The sequence below is a fragment of the Mugil cephalus genome, chromosome 19, assembly GCF_022458985.1.
Source record: "Mugil cephalus isolate CIBA_MC_2020 chromosome 19, CIBA_Mcephalus_1.1, whole genome shotgun sequence".
Lineage (NCBI taxonomy): Eukaryota > Metazoa > Chordata > Actinopteri > Mugiliformes > Mugilidae > Mugil > Mugil cephalus.
The window spans coordinates 12,091,304-12,119,190 of record NC_061788.1 but is presented as its reverse complement, the minus strand read 5'-3'; the positions used below and the strand labels follow the sequence as shown (position 1 = coordinate 12,119,190).

At 42.7% G+C, this 27,887-nt stretch overlaps 3 protein-coding genes across 5 annotated transcripts; all 3 read right to left on the bottom strand.

Moving 5' to 3' along the window:
• Nucleotides 1-728: 728 nt before the first annotated feature.
• On the bottom strand, nt 729-12,021 carry LOC124996934 (oxysterol-binding protein 2-like). Its single transcript, XM_047570359.1, has 14 exons — nt 11,533-12,021; nt 10,173-10,378; nt 6,644-6,894; nt 6,348-6,516; nt 5,896-6,016; nt 5,747-5,813; nt 5,505-5,642; nt 5,157-5,402; nt 4,925-5,045; nt 4,729-4,832; nt 4,347-4,442; nt 3,768-3,952; nt 3,442-3,662; nt 729-3,082 (listed from the first exon to the last, which is right to left on the bottom strand). The coding sequence occupies exons 1-14, from the start codon at nt 11,691-11,693 to the stop codon at nt 2,940-2,942; spliced, it is 2,229 nt and encodes a 742-aa protein (XP_047426315.1). The 5' UTR covers nt 11,694-12,021; the 3' UTR covers nt 729-2,939.
• A 2,116-nt stretch (nt 12,022-14,137) lies between these two features.
• On the bottom strand, nt 14,138-24,344 carry atp6v0a2a (ATPase H+ transporting V0 subunit a2a). 3 transcript variants are annotated; one of them, XM_047569897.1, is made up of 21 exons: nt 23,669-24,342; nt 23,193-23,553; nt 22,788-22,866; nt 22,469-22,566; nt 21,557-21,694; nt 21,070-21,167; nt 20,826-20,952; nt 20,647-20,729; nt 20,466-20,559; nt 20,173-20,385; nt 19,141-19,291; nt 18,901-19,040; nt 18,658-18,815; nt 18,464-18,554; nt 18,257-18,375; nt 16,950-17,160; nt 16,741-16,860; nt 16,542-16,658; nt 16,162-16,279; nt 15,885-16,056; nt 14,138-15,138 (listed from the first exon to the last, which is right to left on the bottom strand). In XM_047569897.1, exons 2-21 carry the CDS (start codon nt 23,301-23,303, stop codon nt 15,036-15,038), a joined length of 2,541 nt encoding a protein of 846 aa, XP_047425853.1. In that variant the 5' UTR covers nt 23,304-23,553; nt 23,669-24,342; the 3' UTR covers nt 14,138-15,035. The 3 variants fall into 3 exon arrangements, with proteins under 3 accessions (XP_047425853.1, XP_047425854.1, XP_047425852.1); XM_047569898.1 differs by having other exon boundaries at nt 21,070-21,146; nt 23,193-24,344; XM_047569896.1 differs by having other exon boundaries at nt 23,193-24,342.
• A 321-nt stretch (nt 24,345-24,665) lies between these two features.
• nfkbil1 (nuclear factor of kappa light polypeptide gene enhancer in B-cells inhibitor-like 1) lies at nt 24,666-27,854 on the bottom strand. Its single transcript, XM_047569899.1, has 4 exons — nt 27,472-27,854; nt 27,265-27,377; nt 26,104-26,215; nt 24,666-26,014 (listed from the first exon to the last, which is right to left on the bottom strand). Exons 1-4 carry the CDS (start codon nt 27,746-27,748, stop codon nt 25,425-25,427), a joined length of 1,092 nt encoding a protein of 363 aa, XP_047425855.1. The 5' UTR covers nt 27,749-27,854; the 3' UTR covers nt 24,666-25,424.
• Between the last annotated feature and the right edge of the window lie 33 nt (nt 27,855-27,887).

Below are 27,887 nucleotides of genomic sequence, written 5' to 3'. Positions count from 1 at the left end.
AAATCCATCCATCAGATTAGTTGTGATTGGATTTATGGGAGGGGGAGGGAGGGGGGTGACAGTACAGGCATCATCTACACAAATAGATAAGCTAAACACTTTACATACACTCAATTGCCAACACATAAGGTACAGTGATAGTCGCGTACTAAACCTGAGTGTTACTGTGACTGTTACAATTTTCAGTATATGATGAAACAGCGTCAGAAAGGTGGTACTTCAACAGGCTGACCATTTTGCAGGGTGTAGTTTGTGGTGCTGTTAATCTATACTGAATTAAACACAGCCTCCAATATGAAAACACAGTTAAATCTGAAGTGTCCTCAGTTATTTTAAACAAATGTCAAATACCACAACCTTCATGAAGTTAAGATTTAATGCAAGACTATCATATTACAATGCAGTCGTTTTCACTAGTGTACTTAATGACGTGTAATATGGGTGTATTTTTCTATTAGCATTTCCAAGGAAGCTAACAGTGAGTTAAGATTAGGTCTGGTGTCTGGTTTGTTAGTTTTGGACTCATGACAACAGCTGGTGTTCAGCCTCAGGCCAGACATGAGACACCGTCCCCAGAGAAACCTACAGTGGCCTCAAGGTATTGTGACAAGACTGTGTTTATCTGGATGTCTTCTTTTATTATTTATCACGTGTCCCTGGTGAGATAAAAAAAAAAAGAAAAGAAAGACCCAAGGAACACTGGCCTGATAATAAAGAATCTCACAGCAGTTGATTTACGTTTTTATTTGAGCTCAGAAATGTAAAACCTCTGAGGTAATTGGGCACAAAAGGTGAATTCACATCATGTTTAAGTAAGAATCCACAAACAAGTAGCTAGGTGAAGAGGCTCCTCACTACAGAAGTGCATAAGCACTCTAAAACCATGCATAGCTATACTGTATGCTGTTATGGGAAACCTTTTGAGATGTAGCATGGATCATATGTTAAATACAACTTTGTGCTTTATCTGAACAATAGCTTAATTGCGTCATTAATGTGATAGACTGAGTCTTATAAACTCATATTCAGAACATGATTTTGTCAACACTGCATTCACCGGTGCACGATCTTGACTCCATTTAAGATCATGTATACACAATAGAGATTAAGCAGTGACCAGAATATGAATATTCAAGTAACGTGAAGCAATGTTGATTATCGATGAGGTGATTATTTATATTATATTCTTGCTATATACAGTCCAAAACGAACCAGAGTTGTACATGTGCATCATGCCCTGTTATAATACACAATGAGCTATAAATAAACAGATAAATATTTGTTCTACAGTGTATGTATTAGTCACAATTTTACATCAGTAAATGCTTACACACAAAAAAAAACTTAGCGAGCGTATTGTTTAGCCATTCCTTAACATTGTTTCTGGCTACTGGCTGATGTGTATAAATCAGGTTTTTCACGTAACTCATTCATCTAATGGGATACTATTATTATAACACCATATTTGGGCTTTATAAAACATATGATTCTCATCTATATATGCAGCTTGTATTATTGCTGGCATATGCAACACACTTTTAAAAATTTAAATTACTCATAGACTAGCCATTGTTAACACTTTTCAAAGTGGGTAAACAGGTTTGTTACCAAGAAGATAAACCTTAAAATGTTAAGTAAAATTATTATTTTTAAAAAATCCCCTGAAAAGAAAAAAGAAAAAATCCTGCCAGATTGCTACAATCTGTACAAAATATTTTTTGTAGTGGTAGTTACTAGGGAATTTAGTATTTAATTAAATAATTAAGGCTAAAACTACTATCAAGCACCAGTATAATCCTTTGTTGAGGAAAGTCCTGCAGGCTTAACAGTTCTACACTCATGGTCGAGTCTCAACATATTTGAAGGGGTGGTCAAGGTACTCCATGTACTATTCACTGTCTTTATGAAAGACTGTCAGGAAGTACTGACAAAAAACATAATAGGAAAAATGTCCAAACGGATGTAGTAGAAGCTGCTATATCCTGACTTTGAATCCCTGTTATGAGCCAGGCTCCAAAATGCTGGAGCCTACATTTCCCATAATACAACTCGGTAGTGTCTATTGATAGACTCTCTCAGCCCTGGCAAGTTTTCAGCAGAGATTGCTCAAGTGATGATGGTGTTTCTGTAAATTTATCCAAAAACAACTCCCCTGGTGTCGGTGAAAGACATTTTTCAAATGCTTTAACGGTGTGTAATGTTCTCTATTACGGTTCAGCCGATGGGAACATTAGTGGAGTGCACCCCTAATAGAATGAGGAACATATTTTTGAGATCAGTTAACCGTCCAAAGAGACTGACATCTAGTTTGGTTTAAGTGATAGCTCTCCTTCGGGGGCCATTCAGGCGATAACTGTAAATCCTTCAACGTGCCGTTCGGGCCATTTAAAGAAACACAGTCATAAAAAAAAATACCCAAGAATCGGGGGGTGTGAGAGCTGATAAATTACACTCTGACGAAAAAAGGCTTTCTAGCAAGAAAACGGCTCTGTGCTGCTACAGTTCTTCTAAATCCTGGAATCACTCCCAGAGCCCAGAAAGGAACCAGTTGTTCCAGCTGAAGAGAACAAGACACTCAGTTCTTGTACCAAACCGTTCATCTCACTCCTTACCCCCAAGATACTATACCTCATGCACACTAAATGAAGTGTGCTCTGTGAAGCGGATGTCAATGACACACACACACACACACACACACACACACACACACACACGAAGCATAAAATCAAACTGAGGCCATGCTTTCCAGAAACAGGTGTTACAGAGCAGAAGCAAGTAATGAGAAAAGTGGAAGCATGTGTTGTTGTGCTTGAAATTCAGGGAGTGAACAACTGGCTCACTCACTCATACACGTGCACAACCGAACTCAGTTTGTAAGCATCCTTACATAAAAAAAGACCCACTCATTCTGTCTGTTGACAGTGTGTATTAGGAAATTTTTAGAAGATCTCAGGACACTGGCTCCAGTCTTGTCTTTCTTTGGCCTCCCAGTAGCCGCCTCTGTAGACATAGGTGCTTTCTCCAGTCCTTTCATCTGTCCTCTTCTCAAACCACAGAGGCTGGTAACCTTCAATGTCTTGGCCTGATGACACAGAATCATGCTTTCTTAAGACATGTTTTGAATTCCAACTGAACTTCGTATCGTATCGTGTCATATCGTGTTGTGTCGTATCGTATCGTATCGTGTTGTATTGTATCGTATCATATCATATCGTATCGCATCGTATCGTATTGTGTTGTGTCATATCTTAAGCTGCTGACTTACAGTTCATGTATTCAAGAGGATAATGTTACTGTAAAACTATGTGTGTGTTTGAATGTTAAGATTGGATAAAGATGTAAAATGATAAGTCTCTTTAACTTTGCCATTTGGTTAACTCGGGATGCCATGACCACAAGATCTAAAAGTCAGAACCTTCATCTTGGTTTCTCTGTACTCACCCTCCTCCAGGGCCTCATTAGCTTGTGCTTCCCTTCTTTTTCTCTCCAGTCTCTGACGGTCCTCCAGACGCTGCTTCTGGCCGTTCGCTTCATCCCACAGACCCGCCTCCATTAGCCGCTGATCCGGCCGCAGGCGACTGTCGGTGGGCGCAACACAGTCTTCCGGCTCGTTCAAGGTGAGAGCCACGGAGGAGAAAAAGTACATGTTCTCTGCATTATCTCTGGGGAAGGAAAGGAAAGTCAAGAGGTCATACAGAGCACACAGTTAAAATGACACACTCAGTCATCAAGATTTGTTAGAAATGTGTTACATATGATAAACATACGGGAGGGGGTATTTTTTCCAAAGCAGTTTGGGCTGAAGAGTCTGATAAACTGTCTTTTGTTTGCCTTCAGAGCCTCCACAGCCTTGGCTGCTGTCCACTATTTTAGAACTTTCCATCTTGTCGTCCCAGGTCCCCGACAGGATGTAATGGGCTGTGCCCTCTCTGTCCTCTACCACTCCCGTCACCTACAGACACAAAAGACACACAGGAAGAGATCAGTTACAAGCACACTCTGACTCCCAGACACTGACATATTCTCAACGGGGTGCAACGTATCACACGGAGCAAAAAGTTTTAGACATGCTATATATTCTCTGCGGTTTATTTCAGCTGATGAGTCGGCGACTTTGAAGGTAGATGCTGAGTAGTAAAAACAGAAGATACAAGATACTTTGCAGCCAATACCAGGCAGAGTGAAGCTACATCTGCAAATACAGTGTTGGAATTTCCTGGCACAGGCTTGTAGAGTGTTTCCCCCTGACATGTGTAAAACTGATTAAAGTCTGTGAAGTTTGAATGGACGCAGCCAACAAAGAAGCTAGTTGTGTGCTACTGAATGAAAGGGTAGAACAGACTCACTTTGCGTGGGACTTCTCTGGAGAAGTAGCTGTAGGGGGAGAATTTGAGACGGCAGGTATCCTTGGTAGTGTTGTTTACAATGTCAATGTCCCCCGACTGCAAAGAGCAACAGGCAGGAAGCCAGAAAGAGAAACAGATGTGACTTTTGTAGTTTATGAGGATCAAAACATCTTTCCTCAGCTGCGCGACCCAAACAGGCACACAAAGACCCACATTATCATCGACACCAAAACAATTTTGACTTAATTCTGTTTTAGGGTTTCCAGGGATCCGAGTGGTTTTGAAGATTATCCATTACAAGCTGCTATTCTGACCCTTTATTAGTCTACAAACATGCAACTAGACGGATATAACGGACATAAATAGCACAATGGGAACACACCTGATCAATCCAAAGCTTCCCTACAATAATGTTGTGCACAGTTGAGGTCACTTTGCTCCACACATAGTGGTTCCCACTCGAGTGGAACTGCAGGTGGATGTTTCCTGTGGTGGAAGACATACACACATTTATGCAGTATTGTTGATGCTACCGTTTGTCCGTTTGAACTGCATCGAGACCAGTTTTTGCTTCTTACCAAATGGCACAACAGAAATATATTTCCCACGAAACTTGCTGTCAATAGTGATGTGCTGCCATAGGGTCCATCCTCGCTGTGACGTCACATGGTGCGCAGCAGCTGGTGGATGATGACTGACCTGAGAGTGAAAGGTGTCAGCTGGTGTTAGCACACGCACTATGATCATATCTTGATGTTTTTACTCTTCACCGTAATTGAATCTGTGTGAAACAGATTTATTTTGTCATACCTGCTCACAGATGGAGCGGTAACCGTACTCCTCTAGTCGGTCGAGCTCATAGGTCTCCCCAAGCAGAGGGTTGAAGGGCTTTGCTGTACGGTGGACTGTGGTGGAGTAGGAGGAGACGGAAAAGGCAGCCACGAGGCACATCTGCTCCAGGGACGAGTCACAACGAGCTGCTCGGTCCAGAAGCTCGCTGTACTCGAGATCCTCCGTCAGACGCTGCAGCATTGACAACGGCTCATTGAAGTTCACCTGCAACAAAGGAGGGAGTCTCTGGTGTCAAGAATTCCCCATTTTGCCTTCTTACATTTACTTCACAGGTTTGTGAGGAGCTGCGATATGTTTTTCAATTACAGGCATGGGTATCTTGGACAGGTCTTTGCCAATGCAGTTCTTCATGATGCTCCACAGGTTGAGGGAGTAATTCGGTTTATCAGGAATCCGACTGCGCCTCGTTCTCCGCAGCTGCATGTGGTTTGTGCCTGAGGTGTCCTGTGAAACCACGACAAAAGGCAAAACATACAAATGGACTAATGAGGATTAAGATGATGGTTTATATGTATTTCGTGTATTGAGTGTGCGTGCTTGGGACATACGTTCTCATAGTGAGTCCAGTCATTGGGCACTCCTCCACTCATCATACTCTGATTGCTCCCTGAGCGCCTGAGAGAAGGCAATGCAATGTAAACGGCTAGAACACAACAGCAACAGCAAGATGGACGTGTGGAGAAATGACGTCTCTCACTTGTGTCGTATGTCGCCAGCAGCAGTGACGGTTATGAATGCAGGGGAGTCCTCCATGGCATCAAAGAACTCTGCCTCGTCATTCTCATCGCTCGCATCCCCCTCCTGAGAGTGCTCCACACCTATGGCAAGCAACGCACAGTCAGATCAGTCTTCAGTTCACAGAGACTGGAAATGTATTGTCTTTCATTGAGACTAGATCCGAAGAGGAAGCAGCTTCTGTTATTTATAGTCCACAATAGTTAAAATGCTTGATGCTGCTATATGAACCACGTGAGCTAATGATCACAAAAGATGCTATCATCAGCAAGACATATAGCCATATAAGCACAAAAACATTGCAACTGTCACTGCATTATTGTTAGCTGCCAGAAGAGGGCTGTATATACTCTGAGCCTTTTACACCACACAGAAGGCCAGGATGTCCAGGAGAAGGACAGTAGTACCTCTCACCTGTGTATGAGGTGGGATTCTCCCTCCAGGCTCTCTCTAAGCTGTTGTGCTGTTTGGCTAACTGCTCAATGGTCTCCTCCAGGTGGTGACGCTGTTCTCTCTCATGCTGCAGGGCCTTTTGCCACCTCCGACTGTGAGATTCTGCCACATCCAGAAAGTCCCGACAAGCCTGAGGTGAGAGCACAGCACAGCACACATCAAGGGAGCAAACCTTCCCTCATTACAAGAGCCGCTCGCAGTGGATCCGACCCCATTTCGCAGTGGCCGTACACCGGTTGAGAACCGTGCGAACTCACATTGATCATAGCATTGGAGGTGATGCGGAAGAGAGTGGCTCGCTCGTTAACGGCTTTCACTTTGTCCGTGCTCTCGGTGGTTCCGCGCAGATCCTCGAGCTCGCTGAGGGAGCGCTGGAGGGCGGCGCCGTGCTTTCCTATCAGCTCATTACAGGTGCTCAGGTCGTCCAGCTTGGTGGCCAGACTCTTGAGCGCGCCTTGGTTTACAGCACGATCCTCCTGGGGTACAGGGCCCTCATCTCCCGAGTCATCTTCACACAGAGACACAAAGTACGCTCGTTTAAATTGAATTGAATTTCCAAACAATGTGGGCATTTATGCCGGCAAAATTATATAAATGTGATAAACAGTACAACAACGGGGAATTGAATTGAATCATCAGAAACTCTAGATTTAGACACGTTGAGAGAGAAGGTTATTGGGAAACGGACGGAGGATGATGTTAACACTTCACACCCAGATTCCCCACAACCCTTCCTCTACAAGATCGGAAAGCTGTGAATGAACACTGTTGCCCTGGAAACGTGGGCCTGAGCAATCGGGAGGCAAGGCTATTTTTAGAGGAAGCGGGAGAAAAAAAAAGATGACGCACTACCCGTTTTCTATCTCTCCTTCTACCCCTCGCCTGTGCGAGCTGAGCCATCAGTCTTAGGGATTTTCTGAGGAGCACGGGGAGACTGGAGACTGATTACTAGGCATGAAGAAAATTTACGACACTGATTATAAGGCTCTACATCCAGCTAAAGCCTTTAAGGTGTCAGCGTCTCCCTTCCATTCTGCCTTTACGACTGAAATAAACAAGTTAGACAAAACATTTTCACGGTCTGGCATATTTGTTGCTTTGAAAACCTCCATTTGTAGCTTTTTAAATACATTACAGGTTAAGAATAGTATCACGCAACACATGATAACGCATCTGTGTGTCATCACAATGGACAAACTCCATTCTGTCAAAGCCTCCTGGTTAAAAAATACATCAGCGGAAAAGAAATAATCCAGCTTTAAATAATATATATTCATATAAGCGCCATAATCCTCAGTAATGAAACTTTTCTAGGTCAAAACATTTCTCGTCAGTCGAAAGAAACGTCGTGTAAACTCATAAAACTCACAAACACGTTGACCGAATCTAGGCCAGCGTAGCGTCGCCTATGAGTACCAAAGCATGGAGGAAAAACTACTAAATAAAAACAATCAGGGCAAACTGGATTAACGGAGTCTCTGGAGGAGAAGATTAAAAATGAGAGAGTGAAAAATCCTTCAGGCATCTGTAATGGTTTCATGACCCACATATAGCGGAGAGGAAAAAACTCACTTGACTTCTGGTGCTCAAGGTGTTAAAACATTATGAATCTGAGATCTAGAGCCATCTGCCATCCAACATGTTTATATATATATATATATATATGTACACACACATGGTGCTATAATAATAAGCATGTAGGGCAAATACATACTGGTCTAGTCTGCGCAGTAAAGGGTTATATTTCACACAGGACACTGGACAGTCTGAGACCAGTCGATGACTCATTGGTTGAATCATAAAAACCCACCCACAGGTGATAGAGAGAGCATCAATATGGACACAGTGTGGGAAGAGAGAATAATCACAGTTCTCACTTCACAGACGAAGCATTTTAAAATCTGATATGAAAGCTCGCCGAGGCACAGTCTCAGGTGAATTGTTTCCTCTGCGTTAACGGCTTTTTGGATTCGTCCTCACGCTGTGTTAAATTTGGCTCGTAAGTTGTTATGTGATGGATACGGAGCCACTTAATTAATGCTGTTCTGAGACACGTTTAGCCAGTTTATTTGCTCACAACTAAAGGAGATGACGATCTATAATCAGAGACTTAAACAAAACACATGAGGATGCGTGCGTCAGCTTGCACATACATACAAACACATCAGCTTTAATGAGCAGACGTGAAACGCACCAAACGCAAATCTGTGGCGTAAATAATTAACAGAAAACTGACAAGGCAGACTAAATACAGTAGGAGCACTGTAAACACCATTTCTGATCCGAGAGTAATGCTGTGTGAAATGTTATGAATAGGCTCAGCTCTTTAAATCCTGATTAGTATTTTAGCAGTAATCACTACCAGTGAGGCAAGGTCTCCTGGTGGATTCAGCACTAACACTTCAGCAATCACCGTCTGATGAACATTTATTGGCATCCTGCAGGTGCACTGAAAGGTGCATTCAAGCACATGCCTCTCAGTAACGATTTCTCAAGTGGCTGCAGTTAGTATGATATGATCCAGTCGCTACAAACACAGGCATAGAGATAGATCATCTGCATTACAGTTGTATGGATGTCAAAATGACAATAAAGCTTGATTTGATCTGAAGAAATATGCACTATATCACCCTGTTCTACAGTGACATTGAAAACTGCTGTTCTTATAATATATTTGGATTTGATACACAAATTTTAAACTTAATTAACTCCATAAACAGGCACATAAACATGCACGCAAGCAGTCACATAGCTTCTATTTTAAATCTTATTCTTAGGAAAATAATGAACGGGTTACTTACAAGGTGACACTCACTAAAAAGGCTGCACTCGTGTCTCCCTATTGTCTACAGAGTGTTCGGTGAAAAATGTTTTCAATGAAAATCCTCACAACGTCCTGCTCTCTCTTTCTCACCCCCCCATCCTTCCTTTTTTTTTTTTTTTTTTTACCCCTCCTGCTACCAAAACGGGAGGAGGAGGAGTCTAAAGGAAGGTCATTTCATTCAGCACTCACTGTCGTCATACTGAAGGAGACAGGGAGGGAAAGAGAGACGAGAGTGGGAGGGAGGTGGGAGCTGCATGTGTGTCTGTGCACATATGTAAAAAGGAGGGAAAGATGCATGGAAAGAAAAGAACTACCGCAGGTTCACGACGCTGGTTCTTTTTTTAAGCACCCACTAAGATACAGGGTTGGACAGAAGCCTTCGAGATTCATGGGTCATAAAACAGCTCATATTATTTGATGTTATATTTTATGACCCGTAAGTAAAGTGTTATAAGGATGACTGAGGATGGAATATGTCATTTAATATAAGATGATTTAATCAAGTGTTGTCCTTTTTGCCTTGAATCCCACCTATCTCCTATTAGACACGGCTCTGGTTTCCATTACAGCATACTGCCATCTTGTGTCATGTCGCATGCATGACACCAAAGGCTACAAAGAAACAAAACGCATTCAGATAAATGGCTGCACAGGCACGGATTCAGGTTACAACTAAAAATAGCTTGGCTGCTTCAGACTTTCTCAGCTGAACCATGTTTTTTTCCCCTGAAGTGCATATTCTGAGAAAGTCTGCAGGTGTTTTTTTGACAAACAAGGAATGCATCGCTCAAAAAATGAATATTTTTTATCCTGAACGACATGGGAACATTCACCATACCATTAGTGAAGGCAAACCAGGATAATATATAAAAAAAAGAAATTAAATCCTGAACAGTGGCACTCTATCACAGTATGCAGCCTGAAACGTGAGCATCACAAAGAGTATAAGATGTCCACCTCACCTGAGTGAGGCATCATGAGAGTGGCATTGGCCTTGGCCTGCTGCAGGGCTGACACCCATCTCTGGCACTCTCCCTCAGAAGTGGCCTTCAGGTGGTAGCTTCGGCCGCCGCTGGTTAACACCAAGTGGCAGGTGTCGCCCACCTCGATGTGTGCCGTTGCCAGGGGAATGGTGCCCCGGCAAGTGTGCGCCATCTCAGCCTGGGTCCTGAGGGGAAACGACGTGAAATCAATAAGCGGTAGTCAAAAGAGACAAAAGGACGGAAACTACAGATTCTCTGCCATGTTCCGTGTTGAAATGCTCCACTTACAAAATGGGGCAGCTCTACTTGAATGCACTTTAGCATTAAAATAGCACCCAAATGCCTCTTCTCTACTAAAAGTCTGCAGCCGGCGACTACACAGACAGAGACGGGCTTTGGACAATGTGCAGAGCAGCGTTCATACATGATCATGTTACTCTTTTCCAATAACTTACAGCAAAGCACTAGGAAAACATACATTTGATCACATTAAGTCATGTGAAAATTTAAAAGTGTGGGGCTAATTTATGCAGACATGTACTGTAAACCTCCATATTGTTTTGTGCATTTAATGCCACAACCTATATATAATTCATAATATGTGTTTGTAAAGGAAATGAGCCGGCCATTTAGGGGTTTGGGTTCCTCTTAGTGCGTCACTATTTATCACGTTTTAAGATAATACTACACTAGACAAACTGCGATGCTGTTGAATTTTAACTCTAATTCAACTACTTTAGATTAAACCCTGCTAACTGGTTAGCTTACACTAGCTAGCTACGTCATCTAATAGTAATTATACATCTTAGTACGTAAAAGATTTCAAGCCCAATTAGGGGCAAATTTAGGCTCAGACCTTAAACCCTAATTTGGTTAAAAAAAATAATAAAAAAAGGAAATTGCATGTAAATAAGAAGATGAGGTAGGGACAATAAACAACCCCTTATGTTTAAATCACATACTTTCCATACTTTCTACTATTTTTTTCATTTTATTTTATTTTATTTATTTTTTAATTTATTTATTTTTGCCATCTTATCAAAGACAAAGCTTTTAAAAACTAGCCAATTCCTATTTTCAGTGTTTTGTTGAGGAAAAAAATCGTCCCGGTCTCTTTCCATCTCTTCTTAGCTATGACTCAGGTGGTTTTTGTTGTTGCTAAACTGGTGTCGCTCCGGGACCTCCAGCCTGGTAAAAGTTAAGATTTTTCAAACGAACCAAACATATCATTTTCAGCGTGGCCCTTGCGCCAACAACGCCGTCAATAAACCAATTAGTATTGAGTTGTATTTTGAACTAGTGGTCACAGGTGTCCCTGTAACCCTTGGTTACCCGGTACCTGTAGTAGGACAGCAGGCCGTTGCTGAGAACGAACCACCGCCGCTGGTAGCCCTTCAGGTAGTTGGTCCATTTAAAGAGCCAGCCCTTGTGGGCGTCCAGACTCGGGAAGTGCACCCCGGGAAGAGTCGGGGAGGGCAAACTCTTCACCAGCTCGTTCATTTGCCCCTCTCGGCGGTCGCTGCTACTCCGGCGGGATGGACGGAGAGTCGCGTATCAGTTCGCGAGGAGTTGCTGGTCGACCGTCTACAGCTGTGTGATGGTTAGCTGAGTGATGGTGGTGGTGGTGGTGGTTAGCCAGATCTCCTCCTCCTCCTCCTCCTAGGCTCCCGTTAGCTTGCAGCTGTTGGGTGAAGCCGTGTCTCCTTTTAACAGTGAGATACTTTCACAAATAGCACACGGCGAATTTTTCAGGAAAGGATGAAATGATGAACCACACCACTGCATGAAGGCTGCACTTTTACTGCGGGTGAGGAGGATAAAGGCAGTGGATGTGAGAGAGGGGGGGGGATCATGATGACGTCCTCATCACAGGGTTGTAGCGTATGGGCGCACGTTTGTTTGTGTGCGCGCGTGTGTGTGTGACATATGGCATTTACTGCAGTGATCGCATTAAGTGTCAAGCGTAATGCGTTGCATTACAGTTACATAGATAGATAGATAGATAGATAGATAGATAGATAGATAGATAGATAGATAGATAGATAGATAGATAGATAGATAGATAGATAGATAGATACTTTATTAATCCCATGAGGGAAAATGTTGAATAATGTCTGCATAATATAATCTAATGTCTATAGCTATATACATCGATCAGGCATAACATTATGACCTTCCTAATATTGTGTAGGTCTCCCTTGTGCCTCCAAAACATTTGTGACTCATCAGTGAATGGACACGGGCCCTGTGGTGTCTGGTAACAGTGTGTTGTTAGTCAGGATCGTCCCACAGATACTTGATTAGTTTGGCATCTAGTGAATTTGGAGGCCAGGTCGACACCTTGTGCTGTTCTTCTTCCTTTTTTTTTTTTTTCGAGTTGTTCCTAAACCTTTTTTGCGTCTGTGTCAGGCTGCATCCTGCTGGGGATGGGGTGGCATTGCTATGCGGTAGGGGTGCCCGGTCTGGTCTTGGTGGGTGGTACATGTACACCCAAATGCCAGGTAATAATGTTATGCCTGATCAGTGTGTGTAAGCCAACACGTTGACAGTACAGTGGAAAGGTTTAGAATGAATACAAATATTGAGTTAATTCCTTTATATAAATCTTTGAATGTCAGTTTTACTTTGACTACTAGGTGGAGGGGTTCCTAGTTCTTTTGCATTCATTACTGTAACAGGTATCCCTCCGTTAAACTCTCTCAACTCAACTTTATTTATATAGCACTTTAAACAACAGCTACAGCTGAGACAAAGTGCTTCACATGGATAAAATAAGAGCATAAAACATAACACAATTAAAACAATAAAACAGTAAAAGCATTAAAACAATAAAAACAATAAAACAATAGAAAATAATAATAATAGAAAGCACTACAAGCACCAAGCGAGGGCAGACTCTCATGCTGGATCAAACGTCATGGAATAAAAATGGGTTTTAGGACGAGTTTTAAAAATGGACAGTGCGGGGGCTTGTCTGATGTGCAGTGGTAGATTGTTCCATAATTTAGGAGCAGCAACAGAAAACGCTCCGTCCTCTCTGAGCTTCTGCTTGGACCCTGGTACCTCCAGGAACAGCTGATCAGCTGACCTGAGATACCGAGCAGAAGTGTAGGGATGAAGAAGCTCAGAGAGGTAAGGCGGAGCGAGACCATTCAAAAATTTAAAAGAAAATAAAAGAATCTTAAAGTGGACCCTAGAGTGCACAGGCAGCCAGTGAACAGAGGCTAAAATAGGGGGTTATGTGCTCTCTCTTACGTGTTCCAGTTAAGAGACAAGATACTGCATTCTGGACCAACTGGAGGACTGGCTGACCCCAAAATAAAGTGCGTTACAGTAATCCAGCTGAGACATAATGAAGGCATGGATCGATGTGCAAGAAAAGGCTTCACCTTTGCCAGTCGCCTTAAGTGAAAAAAGCTGGACTTAACTACAGTACCAATTTGACGATCCAGTTTAAAATCACTGTCCATCTTAAAACCCAAGGGATTAAAGGGACGTTATTCTACCACTAGTTGTGGAAAAGCCCATTAGATATAGAATATTGAGTGGTTTACAGACTTTATTGTCATATTTCAGACTTGTACGGACCCTTACAGAAGAAGTTTTAAGTATATATTTTGTCTAAGACTGCAGCTAGCGCTCATTTTGTATATGTATGTAAAATAGTTTAACTTGTAAAGTATTATATACTTTTTATTCTTTTACCTATTTTTTTGTTGTGTTTTTGTTTATTTTGTTTGCATTACCACTTTACCAATTATTTCACGTCCTGATCCTTGTCTTGTATTATGACAGACACCAGATTTGAGGGTAGGATCACGATGTGGAGATGCAAACAACGCAGCAGAACAGCAGGTAAATTAACAATGACTGACTCTTGTTATCGATTAACAACTTCTCATCAATAACTATGAATAGAAGAGCAAATAAGACCACAAAGTGTGTTTTGTATGCTTGCATTGCTCGAAACCTTTATTGAACACATCAAAATGGTAAAATATTCGACTCTTGTACAGACAATAATTTAAATAAATACCATGATTAATTATCAGTAACAAATGCAATAAGCAGTATAATCAAAGAAAGACCTAAGGCTTCTTGACTTCTTCTGGAGCGTTTGCCATTTTCCTACCGATTACAGGGGAAGTTACCTTTAAATAAATGCATTAATAAGGAGTAAATAAGCAAACAGCAAACAGTTGATTATTTTCATTTGGCATCATCACAGTCATTAGTGAAATCTTTAAATTGTACAATCATTTCTGCAAAGTGCTTTGTGACAATATGCCTCCCAAGAAAGTGTTGCAACGTTTGAACCTGTCTTTTAGATTTTTTGATGCCTTCAGCTTTTCTCCCACCAGATTTAAAAAGGCATACCAATGTCGCCGTCATCAGAAATGAATCTCTATGGCACTAAATCGAGGTGCTTGATATGGTTTTGAGAGATGTTGTGGTTTTCGAACTTTACATTGCACTGTATAACTGTTTAAATACCATGTCGTAAGTAATACAAATCCAGTTTGCACAGCACAATGCAAATAAAAGATTTAAATCCACCCAGCTGATTTGACAAATAGTGCTGAGCAACATCTTGCCTACAAAATGAAATAATCAACAGAACAATAATTTTGAACCTCTCTCAGAGGTTTGCTGGGTACAAGTAGTAAGGCAGTCAGCACGGCCGATAACATTTAAAAACCGTCATGGTGAAAAAGGTTGCTACAAGAATGACTTTCGATTCATTGTCTTGAAGGTTTGTCGTCGTCGTCACAGTGTGAATTGTTCCAGCTTCCAGCACCCTTCCCGGCTATAAAGTCTGGCTCCCGTCGTGTTCAGCGGTTTCTAAAGCAACCCGTCTTGCTCAAAAACGGAGGGCAGCAGGGAGAAGTCGAAGGGCACAAACTTGACGCCGGTCCCGTGGTAGAATTTGTTCTGAAACTCCACCCTGAGTTCAAACAAGGCACTTTAATGAAGGCAGCTTAAATGATGACGAAAGTTAATGCAACACTTAATTTTTTAACTCTGTATCTTAATCTCAACACTGCAAGTGTTATAATTAACAATCACTAATGCGCTCACTTAGTACTTAATCAGGGTGAGTAATACGGTCTATCTCCAGAAAAGTTGAAACTGAATTATTTAACATTTAATTGCTTTAAAGATTAGTAAGTTTAGTCTACAGTTCATCAAGGCATTAAAGCTAATGTCTATAAATAGATGTCTGAATATGAATATGTAGGCATATGTAAGGAAGAATATTTGGTCCCTGGAAGTTTCTTTGTTTTTCGGTGTGAGGTCCAAGTAGGATCACGTTTAAGTGGGATTTGGTTGTAGCAAGTAAACAGTTAGTGTGGAGAGCTCAAGATGCAGAATGATCTGTCATAGGAGGAAGCTATGCCAGAGAAACGAGACAAACGAGAACAGCAGCAAGTGGAAACTGTCGACACGGGAAACAATCCTGTAGCAGTCTCAAAACTACAACAAAACTCTCATGTCTCAAGGTGCTAGTTGTGCTGTGAACCTGAATATCTGCTGGTTATAATGGAAGCCAAATAATGAGTCATTAGATGCTTCCCAGACTAACAATGTAAGGGCTCCAACCCAAGACAACCATTTATTTTTCACGTCTTAATGAAACCGCAACCAGCAGGATCAGCTGGTACAGCGAAACCGCGGAGCACAAAGACTCACCAGTGAAGTCGTAGAGCGTGGAGAAACGCCGACAAGCCTTCCATGACTAACAGGATGGACACGGTGAGCGTGGCGAAGAGGCCGAACACGGGCACCAGGAACACGACTCCGACTTTAGTGGTGATCTTGAATCCCAGGCGCATCACCATGGCCCACAGCACCTCTGACAGCTCTGAAAAGAGACGAGGACAAAGCACGTAAACACACACGCAAAAGTAAACGTGCAGCAGAAATGCGAAGAGGTGGAGACAGCTGCACTCGTCCTGAGTGAACTCACGGGCGTGGGCCAAGCTGAGCGCCCAGAGACGCAGGTAGGACGCGGTGTTGGAAATGCAGCCGAGGCAGTACTCTATGGTGTGAATGGACTGGTGCAGCAGCACGTCGGCAAAGTCGAACTGCAAAAGAGTTCAAGTGACACGTCACACGTCAGAGTTAATTCCTACTGATGAATTCAAGATGATCTGGTTTTAATGCAGCATGCAGTGTTTTTGTTACGCTTGCGCTAACATGGGACTGAATCAGCTCCACAGCTGGCTGTATACCGCTGCCCTACTTTCTCTTTTCTAATGTGAAAATGCAGCACATTTGAGATGTACGTCAAAAACACAACATACCACACAAACACCGTTAACCATTTGTTGTTCAATGTTCTCTGACCTCTTTGGGAAGAGCTTCCTTGTTGGTCAGTTCATCAAGCCCCTCCTCTTCATCCTCTTCATAGGACGGCGCCGTGGAATTGTCGTCCTCGCTCACACGCCTCACCCTCTCATAACCCTGAAGTGAGGCAGCACATTCATATTTGTGCGCAGACAAATGAACCGAAATGGCACACTGCAGTATTTTTGACTTGGCTTACTCTGCGTCTGCGCAGGCCTTTGCCTCCACGGTACAGCCAATACAAGTACAGAGGTTTTCCCAACAGCAGCACAGGGACCGACATCAGGGCCACCACAACCAGGAAAATCTGCAGCCCCAGCTGTTAAAACACGGCAACAGGCACAAACGCACAATTTAACGAAGAGTTGAAATACACCTGATTAGCAGATGATGAATCCAGAGACACACCTGTCCCGGGTAGAGAGGCGTCATGTCCTTCCCTTGCATGACAAACATGTTGATGAAGTGGATGAGGATGCTGGGAGCGTGGCTGGAGTCGCGCGCACCGAACGCCAACCACTTGTACAAAATCATGAACACCAGGTAGCCAAAGAGACAGAGCAGGAAGAGCAGCTCAGGAAGAAATAGCAGGTAGACATTAAATTTTTGTCGGAAGTGTCTGAAGGGAGAGAAAAGAGGGATTTTGACAATATATTCGGCTGTTCTGCTAAATAAGAAGCACCACTAGAGGGCTGGAGTGCAACCTGAATAAGGAAACACATTTCCACAAAGCATCTAGAGAGAAATAAAAATAAATAAATAAAATAAATTTATAAAAAAATAATACTGATGTGGTGTCATGCATTACAGTGCTTTATACTGTATGTTTCCCAAGCTGTTGATGGTTTCCATCTCCACTGGTGTTTACTGAAGGGGTTTATCTTCTAATAGTCAAAAAATGTCTAAAACTGTAACACTGTAAACTGTAGATTTTATCAAATGTTGTAACAGGGATAAAGCATAGTTTTGATTTCAAATGCAGATTTTGTGTTTCAGTGAGTTATAAAAAATGTTGGACCCATTGCAAATAATCCACAGTCACCAGCTTCATAGCAATGAAGACAAATGTCTGTGCAACATTATGACCTATAATGTGTTTTTAATACACATTTGGTACTAAGAATATTAAGAACATGTTAATTGAATTAATTAGACCTTCAAAGTCAAATTTCTAAAGTCAATTAACTATACGTCATCTATAAGTGAATCTGGTCCAGCAGTGCCAAAAAAAAAGCAATTTTGTTCGTATTCTTAATGGTGTTCACTTAATTTCCTGGAAAACCATTTAAAGAATGACTCATCCTGCACTTGTGGCCGTGTAATAACTCTGCGTCCAAACAAACACTTTCTCAAATTTATATGTGGCACCTTCACCAAAAATGCATATGTATGTTTAAACATTTAAATATGTATAAGAAATATCACTTTCCTTGACGTTTCAAATAATCCTTTGCTCCATTTCAGGCTCCATATTGTCCATTCACATGAGCTACCTCCCTCTAAGGGTCATTACAGCTCATTTCCAACCAGTAAGACCATTGATTTGCTCATCTGAGTGATATACTGGGCCGTTTTTTATTAGACTGCTTCAATAAAAGTCAATCGAGCTGCACAGAATACTGACATTATGCAGTTTGGCACATGTTAACGCCTGCCGCTAATGGACGCCGAATTCCGCGAGGACACGAACAAAGGCGAGGTCTCGAGTCACTTACAAGTGGTTGAAGACACTCAGCACCACTCCAAAGCTCATGTGGATGACCCCGATGACGACTGACATCTTCATCTTGTAAGAGTTGAGGAAGGACAGTCGGTTCACTGCCATGTTCCATATCTGATGGGAGACAACAACGTCTTGGTCAAAATGATAACAGAGGGAAGCATTCACTTTCTGACCGAGGCGCCTGAGTGCATTTACTCACAGGATCGATGCCAAACGGGTACGGCCCATTGAAAACACCACTGACATTAGGGTCTAACGTGAGCAAAGCGTTTGTTTGGAGTGTTTTGTTTCTGCAGTAAAAAAAAAGAAAATGAATACATCACAATAACCTGAAGCACCCACTAAATCTCCGCTGTGTTTGTTTGTGTGTGTGTGTTTGTGACGATAACTCACGTCCACTGCTGAGTTGTGAACATAGCCTTGACGCTCCAGCCAGAGCCAAATATATTGAAAGACTTGGAGAAACAGTCGTTGTAAATGAGTCCGGTGTAGACGGAGAAGAGCCCCATCATCAGGATGATGTAACGGCCGTGGAAAAAAGTCACCCATATCTGAGAGGAGCAGAAGCCCCCGCTATCAGCCCAAGCCAATTAAGTTCATCTGTGCATAATGGGCGACACGACAGCTCACTCCTACCTCATTACTGGATCGTTTCTTCCTCTGCTTCTTCTCCGTCAGCACCATCCACAAGGCAAAGAGGCTCATTACCATCCCATGCCCGAGGTCGCCGAACATCACAGCAAACAGAAAGGGGAACGTGATGATGGTGTAGGGGGCTGCCAGTGAGGAAATGAAAGGATTTATTCACAGCTTCCTCAAAGCAAAAGGAGGGATGAAGAGACGCGATTATCCAGAAACCGTAGCTCGTGTTCTTACCTGGGCTTACCTCGCGATAGTCCCCCACCCCGTAAGCCTCCACGATGCTCTGGAAACCGGTCGTGAACTTGTTGCTTCTCAACAAGGTGGGTGGAGTGTCGGTGCTTGGGATGCGGTTGACAAAGGACGGTACGGTGGCGTCGCCTTTTCTCTGATGATATAGAGGATAGACACATAAGAATATTTACGTATGGCACAGAGTCGGCCCAGAAATGAATGAGAAGTTTATTTCGAATATGTAAATAAAGAAAATAAACATTCATCAAGAAATAACAGAAAATGCAAATATATCGAAGTTTAAATAAGGCTATTATACAAGCACACACAGTTGTAGCAAATAATGAGCAAGATGCAAAATAAATATTTTTAATTTAATTTACATACTTGAAAAAAAACAACAACTTATTAAATCTCACCCCTATTCCTCAAATCATTAATTAATGATTAATAGAAATGAACGTTACAAACAATACTTTTTTTTGGTTGTTTTCATGTCAAAATGTATTTTTATGATCAGAATGTTTTTACATTACAAATGAAGAATTTAATCTAAAAACATCTGAATACGCTGCTTGATTTCAAGTGGACCTGCACATGTTTTATAGCTAAAGAAAAAAATATAAGTGATGCAACCAAGCATGAAACACAGAAACTAAAGGATGGTTAAAGACTGCTGAAAGTGTTGAGACAATGGGAGGAATTAAGCAAGAAAACTTTTCCAGCATTTACATGAGTTCATACTGGAGTAAACTACCAATATCTACATGGTGCTTTCAACCCCAGAGTTAAAAGATGTTTGACTAGTGCACAGGAAACACAGCACCACAAAACACATCAATAATTTACATTAAAATAGATGCATCATTTCACAGCCGCAACTGAAGTCAAAGGCATTTTCACGACACACGTGTGGTGTCAAATGGTGTCACCATTTAGAGCACACACTCATAAATGTCATTAGATTTTAAGCGTGGCCTCAAACTGGAGGGAGCGCGTTGAAATAACAGTGGCAGCAGAGCGCCTGGTACTCACCGAGCCTTCCTCTAACGCCCCCCTCAAGTTTGCCAGGTCACTGACGGGACACCACACCTCCGCGATCAGACACTTGTTGGTGACGTCGAAGCTGCAGAGGTTGAGGATGTGATAGATGGCCTTCATCTTCTTCACCTGCACGACCCAGGAGTAGGCCGACTCCGAGGCCTTCTGCAGGACCTGCCTCAGGTAGTCCTCAGTGCGGTGCAGCACCTGCGGGACACAACTAAACGCTACTAAAAAACGCATTTGTGTGCTTGTCACGTTTGCTCCCAAAAAGCCTTCAGTCGTACGTTGTTGAGGTCTTGGATTCGCGTCCTTAAGCTGTCCAACACGTCTGCTCGCTCCTCGTCGTTCTCAGGGTGGGGATAAAGGTGGCAGTGGTAGCTGAGGACAACAAGAGCAGGTGCTGATAAGCGAGGAGAATGGGTCGGGCGCCGAAAGGTGAACTCGTTTAAAGGGCGGCGTTCTTACCAATCGCAGATTTTTTGCACTTTCTGACCAATCTGGTCTCCCCAGAAAGAGATGAGAAACACAACACTTTTGCTTATCTCACCCTGAAACAACACAGTGCAGACAAGTCATTATTGCAGCCATGCACACCGTCATAAAGTGGTGAAGAATTACACTTTCACATCCGGATTTATACTGACAGTGTCCAGATCAGCCAGGTTCTCGTCCACCTCGGCGTAGCTGAGGATGGTGTAACCTTTACACACCCTCCACAGCATGCGCTCAAAGGCCTCGACCTTCACACGCTGGATGAGACCTGAAACAAACCTACGCCCCCCGGAGAGATAAGACTGGGATCAGTGTTTGTTTTTTTTTTAAAATGGAGGTGGATCCGTGCTGTGCCATCTGGTAATGTGGCTGGAAAAGACACACAATGCAGCTCACCCCAGCTTGGCTCCGAGTCTCTGCATACCAGTGCATCCAGTGACCGAGTCTGTCTCCATAGTGGGGAATTCTTCATACTGGGGACCAAGAGCCTCATGCTAATTATAAAAAGGAACATATTTCATTCATGACAGCTTTAAATGGCTCTAATGCACAGATGACGTGATGTACACACACTGGGCCGTGCTGTTTACTCTCACAACTGCTTGTCTGTCTCGCACAGATATCGCCGTAGCGAGCAGCCACGGCTGACTCAGGTGGAGCGTGTAACAGCTGAATTGTGACCGTGTCATTAATTAAAGTCGGCGCTGGCTCCAGGTCTGTCGCCGCGGGAAATAAAACATGTCAGCGACAAGAAAACAAGATGCTGCCGGCGTGGGTGAGAGGAGTTCGTCTCGCCAAAGATGCAAACAAGGAAGGGATGGGAAAACGCAATACGTGGCAGCTAAGGTGGAAAAAAATAAATAAATGAAGGAGACACACTTACTCTGGAGCGGCTGTGTATGAAGGTCCGCGTGATCTTCAGCATGTGCGTGTATTCAGTGAGCTCCAGCAGGTTCCTCTGAAGCTTCTCTTTGTTCTTCGCCACCTCGCTGAGCTCCATCTCCAGCCTCTGAAGCTGCTCCTGAACATCACATTGGAAGGAGCCAAGAACACAACTGAGTGGGCATAAGGTTAGAGTATGGTCACAGTTAAAGTAAAAGTGAAAGTCATTTTCTTTTTCAGTTTCTAGTGACTGCACTAAGAAGCTAATGTAGCAGCAATGAGTCAATTACCTACTACTGAGCTGCTATAGCTCTGTTGCAATTCTGTCCAAATAAACTTTGTTCACATAAGTTTGTATTATATTTCAGTGGAAAATTTCCCAAAAATAAAACACAAATCTGGCAAAGGTATGTCTATGAGGATTGTGTTGATAAATGTCGATCCAAAAAACACGAAGCTAAATGAAGGCACGTGGACGTGTTGAGTTTTCTTGGAGATGTTTCACCACTCATCTTCTTTGGATCTAAATGACTGGAGGGGAGTTTAGTTGTGGAAGCATGTGAATTAAATAAAACATCAACAATAACACATCTAAAAAGATTATGGCTTATCATGAAAAGCCTTTTAGAACTGAAGGAGTCACGCAGATGCGCGGTGAAACATCTTCAGGAAAGCTCAATTAGTCGCCTTTGTTTTAGCTTTGGTTTTCTTGTACCATTTCAATGGTGAAATTTGCCTTAAAACCACGAAAACATCCCAGTAACCTGTATGACGTTAGGATTTATAAGATGGGATGTAACAAGAGGGGTCTCTCAAATGTCAGACATCTAAATATGATCCTCACCAGGGTGCATTTTATTGTTAGCTACACACAGTTAAAATACATACAACATGGGCGCTTTCAAAAACTTGCCATGATCTCAAGAACTTGTCTGGGCGGAGGAGCGAGCGGACCCTCATCCTCCTCTGGAACGGCTATTTTAGCCTTTTGGATTTCCCTCAGAAGGTACCCTGTCCACACACACACAACAAAAAGATGCTGATGGTTGGTTTCGTTGTAATTACCACCAGCGAAGTGTCAGAGCGAGCAACTTAAATCTCAGAGGGTCCCATTTTGAAAACCCAAACAATCAGCCCATGAGTTGCTCACAAACCGGATGATTAATTGGCCCAGGTGCGTGTGGCTCAGGCTACACCATCATGAACCACCGGGGCAGGTGGCGCTCGCTTACCCAGAATCCTCTCCATCTCCTCGCATCTCTTGATTTCGCTGACGAAGCGCCGCTGGAATGAGCTGACACTCGGGTTAAGCTGAAACCAGAGGAGCATGACAAGTCAGGGAGGCAGCAGCAACAGTAAGGGGGACTGTGGCATCATGAAACAGGCTCTGGGAGATTTTAATATTCTTTAATTGTATCATAATCATTGGGCCTACAGATGAATGCAAAATACAGAAATCCAATAGATAGATAGATAGATAGATAGATAGATAGAGGACCAGACAGGTAGACAGTTCACAGACAAACATGGCTCCTCGTCCCCTCCCTTTAAACGTGCATGCGTAATGATAGAAAAGATGAGGTATTTCATTTTAAACTGCTCAAAGAGTGGCTCCGTTTTAAGTCTCTCCTACTTACATCTCGAAACTCGACCAGCCCCAGCTCCCCGAGCTCACTGATGCAGTCATATTCAGAGCCGGACTGCAGGAACAATTGCGCCAAGCACATCTCCTCACTCCGAAACACCATCTTTATCTGCCACACAGACGGATGTGCTCCGCTGCCTTGTAATCTGTCTGTTAGCTACCCCTGAACTCTGACGACGAGCCGTGCGCTACCACCAACCGAAATAGGACATCACAGAATTCACAGAAACTGCTCCCTTAGCCAATTAACTTCCCCCCGGAGGATTAATTACTGTCCACTAATAATGACGGAGACACACCGTCTTCATCGTGGACCTGCGCCGCTTTCTTTCCCTTCCCCGTCGCCTCGGTGCCTATTGAATAAACGAGATAAAATCATTATCAGGTGAAAGACCGAAGCCTCCCTAGCGCATCTTTTCGCGTCGAGCGACAGCGGAGGAGAAAGGCGTCATCCCGAAGGCTCTTTACCTTGAACACCTGTCATTAGGGCGCAACAAAACACGGCAAAAACGACGCGACACCTGCAACAAAGGAACGAGCAACAGGCAGACGAGAGGATAAATAATCAACCCGCCATGTAGACGAACGGGGCCAAAGGCACGGACACGCGTTAAAAATAAGCCACAGTCAGAAATAGGCTACGGCCTTTATTCGCGCTACGTCGCCCGGCAATTGACACAGATTGCGTCTGCGGGTTGCCAGGTCCGGTAGCATCCTCTGAAACCATCGTCTTTTCATGATTGACGTTAAAAAAGAGGTGTTACGTTTTGGCCTTGCGGATAAATATATGTTTAATTTGGTCGTTAGCGGCTTAATAATGACAATATGCATACGACTAAGAGTTTTGTTTAGATATTATGTGTGTTCCCAGTTGTTTGGTATATTTTAGTTAAATGTGGAGCACACTATGTTTTACAAGCTCAAACAAGAGATAGATAAAACGGACAAAGCATAAAATCACTGAATTTAAAATCAAAACTGTCTTAGTGGATATGCTGCTACAGAATTACTTTATACTAGAGTTAATATATACTGTATTACAAAACTCACCCTTTAACTTGTTCCAATTATTATAGTTTTTTATTATTGCGTTTTTATTATGAGGATTTTATTTTTAATTCAAAATGTACACATTAACCGTAGCCTAAATGTCATCCGTCATTCCTTTGTCTCGTCTTTAATTTATGCTGCTTTTTTTTTCCTTTTTTTAAGAAAAAGAGGGTTAACTCACAGACCTGGCAACCAGCGCATCTTCTTACTCTGTTCCATCGCTGAAAGCGGACCGACCATCTGCTCGTCTTTGTGTGTGAATTCCTTTATTTGGGGTGTTTTGGGGGGTGGTGCGGTTTTTAACAGCACATTTTGCCTTTGATCAATTATTACGGAGTTATAAATTGCCCGTAACAGCACGTTTTTGAAGAGTTTTGTCTGGATGGCTCAACACAAATGATACTTGGGATAAATCTGAATGATGACAATTTATTGTTTTCATCACGGGGTCAATATTTTATGCTCAGTGTTCAATCAAACACATTTCCAGAAACTTAAATTACACCACATGTTAAAAATCCACAACCTTCTTTCAGCACATGCTTTCTGTCTCAATGACTTGCATGTTTCAAACTCAAACACGACGGAGTCCACTTCAAAGCCTTAAGCCAGCTTGTCACCCAAAGGTCACTGCTGTGACCCTAGATCTAAGCATTACCGCGGCTGACATGCCCTGAAAGGGACAAGCACATGTAGGTCTTTGTTATTTGTCCACTAACACAACAATTGCTAACTGCATATGATTGAAATGATGTTGATACACCAACCGATAACGGTTATTGTGTCACTTCAGTGTTTCAAATAATGGGCCGAATCGGAGCTAAAAATAAATAAAACTGCCCTCAAAGGTGGGCAGCTCTCAGGGAGCTCTCCTCCGAGACTCGCTTTGACCTGAAAGTGCATTTTCTTGCATAACTAAACCCTGAAGGGACAGTTAGCACCAAAATATTGTCAACAAAAGTGTGTGCAGAATGTATTTTAGGTACAATAGTGAAAACAAATCCATTTTAATCTAACAATCTTGTACTAAATCCTCCTTCGTGCTAAAACAGCATCAGAAAGGTGGTAATTCAACTGTATAATCTCTATGGGGGATGTAGTTCGTGTTACTGTCAAACTGAATCTAATGCAGCACTGTTATATTAGAATGCATTCGTTTTCGCTGTGATGACTTTCAAGTCCTCAGACTCTGCACTAGTCTGTTGAGCTCCTGTGACAGAGCTGTGACCGTGTTCAGGATCCGCTGTTTGTCTTTCTCCTCTAACCGAGTTCCGCATCGTTGGGCAAACTTGTCAGGATGCCACAGGGCTTGCTGCTTCAGAATCATCTTGCGAAATGCCGGCACGTCCTTTCTGTCCACTCCGTGCAGCATCACTTCCACCATCTCCTGCACCGTGCCTTTTGGAGATGGCCAGGGGATGTCGCTGTAGCTCAGCTTTGAGCTCTCTGCCGAGGAGTCGCTGCGAAACGTGGCCGCGCACCTCTCTTCGTAGTGGCGCTTCTTTCCTCGCCGAGTCTCCTCCTCTTTGCGTGCTGCTCTGGACAGATACTCTTCATGTTCCTTCTGCAGCCTTTCGTGCAGCTCCTTATGGCTTATCTCTTCTTGTTCTTTCTCTTTTTTACTCTTCTTCTTTTTCCATCCAGACGAAGACGCTGCCAGTCTTTGAGCTTCTGCGTTTTTCTTACTGAAATATTCTCTCCTGATACGATCAGCCCAGTCCCCAAAGTCTTCCTCGTCGTCATCAAGAGGAAGAAAATCATCAGCTGTGAAAAACAAACAGTAGAATTATCAAGAGGAAAAAAGTCTGAATCAAACAGGTCTATGGATTTTAAGAATATTGTTTTAATTTTACCATCGTATACTCCAAACGTTTCGTAAAATTCATCTTCGCATTCACCAAACAGCTTCTCCTGCCACTCCTTTTCAGGGTCGGTTCCAGGTGGCTGGCTCATGTTTCCTCCAGTCTGCAGGGAATGTAAATAAATTACATGTAAATATCAGAGAGTAGGATTTAAACTTTGGTTGGATAATTCAAGGCCGTGAACGCCTGGCTTAGCTTCACTACCCATGTTTCCAAGTAATTGTCAAGCAAATTAGAAAATTAACTTCTGAGATGTTGCAAATCAGAAACATGAACATTGTACTTCCATTTATTCTCTTTAATAAATGTGTTCAAGGTTACATACATCTGTGTAGGGTTTGCTCTGAAGGCTAGTGTCTACTGTATGATTTGATTAGTTTTGTCAGTAATGACGGAGTCCTTTTAATTTGTAGTACTATAAACGATTATTTCAAACTTGAATTCTGTTAAATATTTTTCTTTTATTGACAGACAGAATAATTCACCTATTTTTAGTAGCTAACCAATCATCTTAATTTCTAGGGCTGCCAAAGTTGATATCCTATTAAAATGCATTAACACACATTACTTTCAGTCCCACTTATTGCTTTGTGTAGCCAAAATTTAGTCTGGGGAACCTTTTTTTTTCCTTGCACTGTAGATTCTGGTGATTTTGTTGGTGTGTTTTGTGGATGTCCGCTTATTTTTGTGGACAAGCTACTGGACACTTGAATTTCCCCCAGGGAATGGAATTCTATTTTTCTATTTCTATTCTGGAAAGTGTTTGTCATAGTTTTGTATTGTTGCAGTAATAATAATAATAACAACAACAACATACATTAGCCTAAAACATCAGAGGTCCAAAACACATCCCTAAATGTACTTTTAGATAATATATTAAATTAATCTGGTATTAATGATATCAGTGTATCGATCAATTATGTGATTAATCGCGATTAATTCAACTGCAAGACTGATGAACTCTGATGAACCTTTTTTTATGATAATAACACAGTAATAGAATTAATTATTATTAGTTGACATCCAGAAAATCATTTGCACATCGTGTATTTAGTATTAAATTCAGCTTCAGATCCAGATGTGGTAAACGGGGTTGAAGTAACAGACGTGTTTGCTTGTTAGTTGGATTAGTTAGAGCTTCTAATGATTTACCTCTGAATGCTTCGTCCAGTCCAGCAGGTCCTGGGGGGTGATTCCAGCTCTGTTTGGACAAGTCAAGGCCTCTGGACAGCTCTTTTTCAGAGGCACCACCAGGTCATCATACGCTGAAAGAAACCCCCCCAGACAGGAACAAAAGATAAGAATCCACATACTTTAAAGACACTCTTTCAACACAGCTACCGTCCATGTCTCCCCCACCTGTTTTCCCGTGTTTCAGAGCTCTGTTGACAGCGATGTGTAGCGCCGTGTCTCCTTTGTGGTCCTTCTGTAAGACATCTGCTCCGTGTCTCAGCAGCAGTCGCAAGACAGCGTCGTCCCCCAGGGAGCAGGCTAGGTGCAGCGGGCTCCTCTGCCTCTTCCCCCGGGAGAAGTTCACGTCCAGGTCCCGGTGCTTCCGTAGGTACGACTTCAGCTTCAGCAGACTGCCCTCGTCCACGTACTTCCACACCCGCGACTGTCTTTTGCGGGACACCATGAAGAAAATCTTAGTAGATCCGAAGCTTTTTGGTTGTTTTTTTATCTAGGCCTCGGTGTTTATGCTAACCCGGTCCGTCCTCTTAATAAGTCCGGTACTACTAGCGACAACACGGTCACTGTAGTTCCGGAGTCACAGT